Here is a 10,630-nt window from a genome sequence, read left to right as displayed (position 1 = left end):
GAGTTTCTTTCCCAGAAGTGGTGGATCTTCCTTGCAGTCATTAGATAACTACAAAGCCTTACACCAACTGTTTGTCCGGAGAAGACAAGATATGCAATACTCTACCACAAATCGTGCCCAAGGACCCATTGAACCTGTGCATAAGGCTGAAAGAATGACAAATATTAACACCTAGTTTATTTTAATACTAAAATTCCCACCCTGGGTGGGACTTATCTGCCATTTTTTGAAAATGGGATGTATATGGGATGTATGTACTAGCATGATTTCTGACTGCACTTGTGTGCCCTGCACTCCACCTCAAACACATAATGATGCTCACTCCCCTCATACATTATTCATTTCACCTCTAGAAAAACCGCTGACCCTGTTGATCATGGAGGTGGCTTTGAGGCAGTCCATACCTTCCTCTCCCAGTAGATGTGTCTCCCGCAATAAATCCTTTCTTTCTTCACAATCCTTGTTGTCTCAGTAATTGGCTTTTTGTGCAGTGAGCAACATTGAACCCCCACCCCTTGTGGGTTCATTAACAATTATATATTTTGCCAATCACTATCCCATAAATTCTTGACCAACCACTTTGAGCATATTCTTCTAACAAACATAATCTAATAGGAGATGAAATTTTAAAAACATATATAAAACAGAAAATAGCAAGTTTATAAATGTTATAAAATTTTATTGAATACGATAGTAGTAAGGGAAGTGGTAGAATATCAATATTGTCTAGATTATTTAGGAAAGATTTCGTAATGAAAGTGGAATTTGATCTTACCCTAGAAAGTTACTATAATTCGGTCCAATAGTGAAAAGTGATTAGACTGTCTAGGTCAATGCAATGGCATGAGCAAAATTATGAAGCAGAAGTGAATCTACCCTGTAGAAGAACATAGGCTGGAGTTGAGGTGGCTATCTAGTTCCCATGATATTGAATTCAGAAATAAAATTGTATAGAAATGGTAGAGTCAGAGCACGATATACTTGAGAGCTAGTTATTTCTGTAGAAGTGAAAGACCTTTGTTGCTAAGCAGCTAAATCTAGAATTTAGTAACCTGAGAGACAAAAGGGGGAGGGCTTATATTTCCCTGTGTTCTGTGTAGTCTCAACTACAAATCTTTGTTCATTGACAAAGGGTGGTACAAACCATCTAGACAGAAAGGGGCATGGAAACTACTGTTTCTTTTACTGGTAGGTCATTCATCAAGTTTGGTTCTATGCATAAGTTGGTATCTAGAGTAGTCCTTTGGATAATGTGACATTTCTTAATTTTTGTTTTGTTTTACTTTTTAAAGATGGGAGTGACTTGAGTATGGCTAGGGAATAGGGTAACCAACCATTCTGGTTTGGCTGGAACTGAGGAGGTTGCTGGGATTCAGTACTTTCAGTTTTAAAACTAGGACATTCGCAGGTATATCAGGATGAGTTGCTTACCCTAATTGCCAATAAGAACAGGCAAAATAGGAGAATATGAAGATACAGTTGAGAGTACAGAAAATCGATAGAATCATCCCTCAAGGAGGTAGAAAATAAGATCTAGAACAGAAAGTAAGGGGCTACTACCTGAATCTGGGGGGAAATCATGCTTCCATTGAGATTTGGCTGGGGAGTGAGGTAGAGGAGAGGTGTATATGGATATGGATTCAGATAGCTTTGTAATGGTGGAAAACCTAGAAACCATTTTGCTCTTGAATTTGGTATCACTATAGATATATTTTTTGCTGCGTTCCAGAGAAAATGATCCATTTTACATTGTGACCTAGTGGCCTCACACACACATACAGTCCCAAATTTTTGGCACCAAGTGTGCAAGAGTTGCTAAGGATCTTCTATTTCCTTAAAGAAAGAAACTGCAGGTCATAACCAACTAAATTAATCCCATGAGTTTCTAATGGGTCGGATATTAGCAACAGAGAGATGGAAGAACAGTGCATTAGGGCATTAGGGTAAGGGGGGAGATGAGAAAGTAGGGATCTTGAGGAAATTGAAATAGCTTCAGGCAAAGGAAGAAAGAGTTTATAAAACATGTGGAGGAGGTCTGTTATCTAATTTGAGAGTCCAATTATGTTAGAGAACATGGAGTTTTAGTGGCACCACTTCATGGTATTGATGGTACAATAATGTTCCTTCAGGAGTTTGGTCTCCGGAATCCTGGGAATGAAGACAAAAAAGTCTGGCTGAAAGATTCTTTGGAGTTATTTTCCTATTCTTGCCTACTCTCATGCTAAGCTCCAAGAAAAACAATATGACAGCGGTTCATACAGCTCATCAGTCTTCTCCATAACACTATATCTTTTATTAGTTCTTTCCACTTTCCATCCTCCCATCCATAACAACTCCTACTCCATAATAAGTAGAAAAAAACACATCGGGTGCAATACAGAGAGCAAATATGGAAGTTAGGATTTCACCCCAATTCAGAGATGTTTGTCCTTGGAAGTTTTTTCTTTTCTCTTGGGTGCTACTTGCACCTTGTGGAATATGGTGCCTACCTTATAGCAATGAAAACTGCTCAGATGGAGCCAGGCTCTGTAGGCAACAATGGAAGGATATTGTTCAGACTGAAACAAGTCCTCCCCATCCACTAGCATCCACATAGCAAATCTAGGACAAATAAAAAACTTAAATATTTTATATTACAAAGGAAAACAGTACTTGGTTAACTATATTGTGATTGAAAGGCAATGAGAATGAATTTTCAGCTACTAGCACTGTAGATAAATGAGGAAACTCAGAACATTAAGGAGGTGTGAATGTAATATCCAGGACAATAAAGAAGAGAAAAATAAGGGATGGGAGGGTTTGAAACATCTGCTGAATTCATGTCTCCATTTCTTAGGCTGTGGAGACAGGACATGCCATTCCAGTTCTGATTGTACATTATCTTTTTTAAGTATTTCACAAGCACATTGTTTTGGATTTTTTTTTTCATAGTACCACTGGTGGCTTTGATGTAGGAGTGGAGAAATTTTATGACGAGATTAATACAATTCCCTGACCCCCACCTCCAGATCTGTGTTATAAGCAGGACTTTAGAGAGTTAAAGATTTTGGCACACAGTGGTTGAAGTGGTGGCTCAAATGACATGGAAGACAAAGGTGTGAGATTGAGAGAAATTTGGAGACAATGAAAGACAAAAGTATTTGGGTTCTCTTTGAGTTTGAAAAATAGAAATAGCAAGAGTAAAGGAGAGCTAGAAGGATTTAAATTGTTGGTAAATTGCTTAGGATATAAGAACTTTTCGTGTGATGACAAGGTATAAATCAGACTGTGAGTGGGTAAGCCCACGAATTACACTGATGATGAACTGAAGAAGTAACCTTTTAAAACCCTCCAGTTTTCAGATGGGTTGTCTATACACTGGCTAATATTAGCTAGGAGGACAGTAGGATTTTTGATGGAGAATATCAGTCAGGTGCCAAAGCCTTTGAAGTTTGTGCAAGAGTGATGGGGGTGGTTGACGAGAAATATAAAAAATAGTGCAGCTAGATGTTGTAGGATGAATGGTTTGGTATTGACTTTGTGAGCTGTGGAGAACAGGAAGTCACATTCTGGACCACGTGGCACATGTGACTTCTGAGAATGGGGCTTCTGTAGAGCAAGCCTTCTGGCAAGCAGTAAATTCTGTTGAAGCTCAGATTTAATAAAGTAAGTAGATGTAGGGAGATTCGTGTGAAGAGACTGAGGATGGAGTTTGATTTGTTCTTTCTCTCTTCCTTTGTTACTAAAGGAAGACTCTAGAAGGCATAGGAGAAGGTGTATGGAGGGATGTTATAGGAGAACTTGAATAAGGGTAAAGAAAGCATTGATTAGAAATGGATTCAGAGTCCAGGAGATGATCGGTGTTGGGTTTGACATCTTCATTTTTCTATCTTCTATGCAAGGCTTCTTGGATTAGCTTGATTTAGATGCTCTTCCTTTGTGTTCTTATGAGAAACTGCACTTACCTTCATCAATATGTTTATTACAATCAGGGGTGGAATCAAATTTTGAGGCCTGATGCATCTACATGATGACAGATCTACTTTAAGAAGAAGAATACCAAATTACAATTGCAAAAAATATGTATAAAAATGAACAGTTATTTAGCATAAGAAAGAAGTCACAGCAAATTAAAAATTTTAAAAAGTTGAAAACACCATAAACATCACAAAATTTACTCCCTAATACTTATAGTAGTAATTAACTTCCTGACATACTTATATAATATGTTTTCCCTACAGTTTTTTAATTGCTGCTTGATTGCTTCTCTATGACAATTACTTTGTTATAATTTCTAAGGCAAGAACTGAAAGGCATTTTCCTTTCCCTAGCATGTTTGCTAAAAATTTATTTTGTATCATTAATAGCTTAGAAAAAAATTCAGCTTCACAACTTGTTATTGGTAGTGAGATAAATAATGACATATATTATTACCAAATTTTAGAAAACCTTTATGAAGTCCTTTATATATGAATTGTAATATTTCAGTGCATTTCAATTTTTTCTTTTATAGTGAACTAATTTTGAAAACTCTTAATTTGGTGACTTTTATAAAGTGCATTGCTGGGCCCCTTCCAGGCTCATTATGGAAGTCTGAACAATGAGGCTCCCTGAAACATAAACTTTATTAGCCTCAGACTAATCTGCTTTGGCTCATATATTATAATCGTCTGTTTACTTGTCTGTTTTTACACAGGTTTAGTGTGTCTTAGACTCATTTTTGTCAGTCATTTGAGACTATGATGAAATCTATGGGTTGTCCCCTCAGCAAATGAAAAGGGCATATAATTTACAAAATTTAAAAAATATTGAATACAATGTTTATTCTTGCCCCTGCCACAAATTTCTGCACAAATTGATAATTCATTTAATGATGTGGTTTTTTTTCATAATATGTAGTAAATGTCCTGCAGTTTGTATGCTCCAAATACATGAATGCTTGCTTAATGAATAAGGGAAGAAACAGACAAGTGTCGCCAGCCAGACTGTATGCCAGGTGCAGAAATTCCCCACTTTCAAAAGCTGTTGCTAAATATATTTGAGCAAACATTGGGACCCTCCCCTGCTATGCTAAAATACCAGGTACTCTGATGCCTTTGACGGAGTTCCTTTTCGCAAGGCCTTTAAACTACATAGATTCTCATTTTCTCTTCTGAAGGCATTTCCTTTTGTTTTCGGGATTCTCCTGCCAGTAACTGGGGAGAACAACATTGTTCTCCCCGTACATACCCTTAGAGGATATCAGCTTTTTACGAATGTTTTTCCTCCTTTAAAAATTATAATCAAATAAGAATATGTTTTAAGTAGCATTCATTTATAAGCCAAGGCAGTTCACCACGACCCCTCCCTTTTTCCATTTTACACTGTACACAGAGATATACTCGGCACTATAGAAGATACTATTGTAAAATGAGTGAAAATCATTAACCCTGCCATAAGGATTTTTCAGTGTAATAGTGTTATGAGTGAAGGAGAATCCAATGAGGAGACAGTAAATCACTTTGAGATAAAAAAAAAAACTAAAGTAAACCATGAGACTGATGCAAATTGATACAAGAATTGTTGTGATTATTTTTGATGTCTCCAGTTTTGACAGTCAAAGGGGAGACTATCAATAGTTATTGTGAAGGCAACAGGCATAAACCAATACTGTCTTGCACAAATTGAGATATAAAGTCACCCTACTATTAAGTCTCTTTACTTTTGCTTTAACTTCTTACTATGGACATTTTCATACCACCTATGAAAATTGAATAATTATATAAATACCTCTCTTCCACTTCAACAATTATCAACACATACCCAATATTGTTTTATCTATACCCTCTAACTCCCCAACCCCATTTACTAAAAGCAAGTCCAAAGTATTGTCTTGATGCATCAATCAGTTTTTTGTCTCTCCATGCTTTTTCTTTCCAAATTTTCTTACCCAATCCTATCACCATCCCCACCCGTCTTTTTATTTTTATTTTCAGCATTGCAGTTCTGATGATCCAACTCTGCCAGGACACAGATCTATAAAGGTCAGCCCTGCACCCTGAGCAGCTCAGGAGGAGCCAGACCAGCAGTTCCTCACACTCTGCACTCTTCTGCTCTGGACAGGTGGTGCCATAATGGTGGCTATGGAGGCTGGAGCATCCATGAGAGTCACTCTACTGCTGCTCTGGCTTGGGGTGTCTCTGTACCCACCTGGCCTTTCCCAGGCTGGGCCCTCCGAACGCCTCAGCTCCCCAGAAGTAGTGATTCCCTTGAAGGTAACCAGCAGAGGCAGAGGTGCAGACGCTCCGGGATGGCTCTCCTATAGCCTGCTGTTTGGGGGCCAGAGACATATTGTCCACATGAAAGTCAAGAAGCTCTTGATTTCCAGACATTTCCCAGTGTTCACCTACACAGAGCAGCATGCCCTCCTGGAGGATCAGCCCTTTGTCCCTGATGACTGTTACTATCACGGCTACGTGGAGGGAGCCCCTGGGTCTCTGGTTGTTTTTAGCACCTGTTTGGGGGGCTTTCGAGGGGTGTTACAAATAAATGACCTCACTTACGAAATTGAACCCATCAGGCACTCTACCACATTTGAACACCTGCTTTATAAGATAAACACTAATGAGACACAATTCCTTCCCATGAGATGTGGCTTAAAAGCAAAGGAAATAGCATTCCAACACTTGGAATTCGAAGAGGTTGAGAACTCAGCTCTGAAACAAAATTCTACTGGTAACTGGTGGACCCATGCATGGTTTCTGGAGCTAGTTGTGGTGGTCAACCACGATTTCTTCATTTACTTCCAAAGCAACTTCTCAAATGTGCAAGAGGACGTATTTCTTGTTATCAACATAGTGGATTCCATGTATCAGCAGTTGGATACTTATGTAATTTTGGTTGGGATTGAAATTTGGAATCAAGGAAATGTTTTTCCAATAATAAGTATAGAACAGGTTCTGGAAGATTTCTCTCACTGGAAACAAATCAGTCTTTCCCAGATACAGCATGATGCTGCACATATTTTCATAAAAAATCCTCTTATAACTATACTTGGTATAGCCTATGTTGCAGGAATATGTAGTCCTCCTATTGATTGTGGAGTTGATAATTTCCGAGGAGACACCTGGTATCTTTTTGCCAACACTGTAACCCATGAGTTAGGTCACACTTTGGGTATGCAGCATGATGAGAAGTTCTGTTTTTGTGGGGAAAAAGGTTGCATCATGAGTGCTTTCAGAGTGCCAGCAGAGAAATTCACCAATTGCAGTTATGCTGATTTTATGAAGACCACTTTAAACCAGGGATCATGCCTGCACAATTTTCCAAGACCAGAGGAAGTCTTTATGTTGAAGCGCTGCGGGAACGGCGTGGTTGAAAGAGAAGAGGAGTGTGACTGTGGATCTGTACAGCAGTGTGAACAAGATCCCTGTTGTCTGTTGAACTGCACTCTGAGGCCTGGTGCTGCTTGTGCTTTTGGGCTTTGTTGTAAAGACTGCAAATTCATGTCATCAGGGGAACTCTGTAGACAACAGGTCAATGAATGTGACCTTCCAGAGTGGTGCAATGGGACATCCCATCAATGTCCAGAAGATAGATATGTGCAGGATGGGATCCCCTGTAGTGACAGTGCCTACTGCTATCAAAAGAGATGTAATAACCATGACCTACAGTGCAGGGAGATTTTTGGTAAAGGTGCAAAGAGTGCACCTTGGAATTGCTATAAAGAAATCAACTCCCAGGGAAACCGTTTTGGTAACTGTGGTATAAATGGCACGGCATACCTAAAATGTAATACCTCTGATATCTTTTGTGGGAGAGTTCAGTGTGAGAATGTGGGAGCCATTCCTTCTCTCCAAGATCATTCTGCTGTGCAGCACACTCACATCAATGGTGTCACCTGCTGGGGTATCGACTATCATTTAGGAATGGACATCCCTGACGTTGGTGAAGTTAAAGATGGCACTGCATGTGGCCCAGGAAAGATCTGCATCCACAAGAAGTGTGTCAGTCTATCTGTCCTGTCACAAGTCTGCCTTCCTGAGACCTGCAATATGAAGGGGATCTGCAATAACAAGCATCACTGCCACTGTGGCTATGGGTGGTCCCCACCCTACTGTCTGCTCAGAGGCTACGGAGGAAGTGTTGACAGTGGCCCAGCATCTGCAAAAGGAAGAGTTTTCTTGCCACTAATTGTGATTTCTTCTTTGTCTGTTTTAATTTTTCTGTGTACTGTTGGGCTTGTTATGTATCTTCGACAATATTCTGGTCCCCAGGAGCCTAAGGTTCACTCATCAGGTTAAAAAAATCTCTAATTTACTATCCCATGCATTATTGAGTTTTGGTCTCTTAGCTGTAGAAATGTTAGTACATGCCTGAAACTGAGCACATTTCTGACTGTTTATTGAAAAATGCAGGGATCCTCCCTTCCATCAGTATCAGAAATATTGTGATTAAGTACAAGTAATTCCTAACATGTTCCTACCTTCTGTTCATTGGTTTAACGCAGCAAGTAAATTTCCATCTTATCCTTTCTTTAGTCCTTTTGTGTTTCTTATGCATAGATATGACTTACGAGAAAGGCAGGAGACAGATATCAGGGTATCCAGGAGTGAGTCTTGCCTCTTGACTGCCATTTAACTGGAAAATTACTTTAATTTTCTGAGATTCCGCTTCAAAATCTGAAACAGGGGATGATAATAATGTTTGTCCCACTCAATTCCTTGAGATTATTTGGTAACCAAAAGAGAAGGAAGTGAATTTTTGTTAAGTATAAACAAATTGTTTGTTTAATATTAATAAAAACTCCCGACCTTGTTCCCTGTGTGCTTCCTAGCCAAGCTTGTCTATTCTCTTTGTCTTTCTTACTTACTTATTTATTTAATTCATTTATTTAGAGACAGGATCTCACTCTGCCACCCAGTCTGGAGTGCAGTGGCAAGATCATAACTCATTGTAACCTCAAACTCCTGGACTCAAGTGATCATCCTACACTGGCCTACCAAAATGTTGGGATTACAGGTGTGAGCCACCAAGCTAAGCTCTATTCTCTTTGTATGTATATATGTATGTATTTATTTATTTCAATAGATTTAGGGAGTACAAATGGTTTTTTGTTAATATGGATAAATTGTATATTGGTGAAGCCAGGCTTTTGTTGTACCTGTCACTCAAATAATGTACATTTTACCCAATAGGTAAGTTTTCATACCTCACCCTGCTCATGCACTTTCCCTTTCTGAGTATCCAGTGTCTATTTATACCACTCTGAATGCTCATGCATACCCATTACTTAGCTCCCACTTGTAAGTGAGAATGAGTATTTATTTTTCCATTCCTGAGATACTTCTCTTATGATAATGGTCTCCAATTCCATCCAAGTTGCTCCAAAGACATTATTTCATTCTTTTTTTATGGCTGAATAGTATTCCATGATGCGTGTGTATGTGTGTGTGTGTGTGTGTGTGTGTGTGTGTGTGTCACATTTTCTTTATCCACTCATTTGTTGATAGGCACTTAGGTTGATTCCATATCTTTACGATTGTGAATTGTGCTGTGATAAACATGAGTGCAGATGTCTTTTTATGTAATGACTTCTTTTCCTTTGGGTAGATATCCAGTAGTGGGATTGCTGGATCAAATGGTAGATCTACTTTGAGAAATCTCCATGCCATTTTCAAGAGAGGTTGTACTAAATTACATTCCCATCAACAGTGTATAAGTGTTCCCTTTTCACCACATCTACACTAACATCTATTGATTTTTGACTTTTTAATAATGACCATTCTGATGAGGTAAGGTGGTTTCTCATTGTGGTTTGAATTTATATTTCCCTGATGATTAGTGATGTTGAGCATTTGTATATCTTCTTTTGAAGAGTGTCTGTTGATGTCATTTGCCCATTTTTTAACAGGGTTGTTTGTTTTTATCTTGCTGATTTATTTGCGTTCCTTGTAGAATCTGGATGTTAGTTCTTTGCTTGGATGTATAGTTTGCAAATATTGTTTCTCATATTGTCAGTTGTCTGTTTACTCTGTTGATTATTTCTTTTGCTGTCAGAAACTTTTTAGTTTAATTAAGTCCCATTTGTCTATTTTTGTTTTTGTTGTATTTGCTTTTGAGGTCTTAGTCATAAATTCTTTTCCTAGTCCAATGTTAGAAGAGGTTTTTTTAGGTTTTCCTTTTTTTAATTTTTATTTTTTATTTCAAAGTATCAGGGGGGTACAAACACTTTGGTTACGTAAATTGCTTTTGCACTGCCCAAGAAGCGTGCCCATCTCCCAGACAGTGCACACCCTTCTGGTGGATTTACCCATCCTCTCCTCCCTCCTTCCATCTGCCTGACACCTTATGAATGTTACTTCCCATATGTGCACATTAGTGTTGATCAATTAGTACCAATTTAATGGTGAGTACATGTGGTGTTTGTTTTTCCATTCTTGTGATACTTCAGTTAGAAGAATGGGCTCCAGTTCCATCCAAGATAAATACAATAGGTAGTTCATCATTTTTTTTTATGGCTGATATACATATACCACATTTTGTTAATACATTCATGTATTGATGGGCACTTGTGTTGTTTCCACATCTTTTCAATTGTGAATTACGCTGCTGTAAACACTCTGGTGCAGGTGTCTTTTTTACTGACTCATCATACAGGGTGTGGTCGATT

At 38.5% G+C, this 10,630-nt stretch overlaps 1 protein-coding gene across 1 annotated transcript; it reads left to right on the top strand.

The window, feature by feature from the left end:
- Positions 1–1,072: 1,072 nt before the first annotated feature.
- LOC105819815 (disintegrin and metalloproteinase domain-containing protein 21-like) lies at positions 1,073–8,496 on the top strand. The gene is made up of 2 exons (XM_012656137.1): positions 1,073–1,188; positions 5,955–8,496. The coding sequence occupies exon 2, from the start codon at positions 6,093–6,095 to the stop codon at positions 8,259–8,261; it is 2,169 nt and encodes a 722-aa protein (XP_012511591.1). The 5' UTR covers positions 1,073–1,188; positions 5,955–6,092; the 3' UTR covers positions 8,262–8,496.
- Positions 8,497–10,630: the final 2,134 nt, after the last annotated feature.

Source organism: Propithecus coquereli, unplaced genomic scaffold (genome assembly GCF_000956105.1).
Source record: "Propithecus coquereli isolate 6110/MARCELLA unplaced genomic scaffold, Pcoq_1.0 Scaffold5, whole genome shotgun sequence".
Classification (NCBI taxonomy): domain Eukaryota; kingdom Metazoa; phylum Chordata; class Mammalia; order Primates; family Indriidae; genus Propithecus; species Propithecus coquereli.
This window is presented reverse-complemented; position numbering and strand designations above follow the sequence as displayed.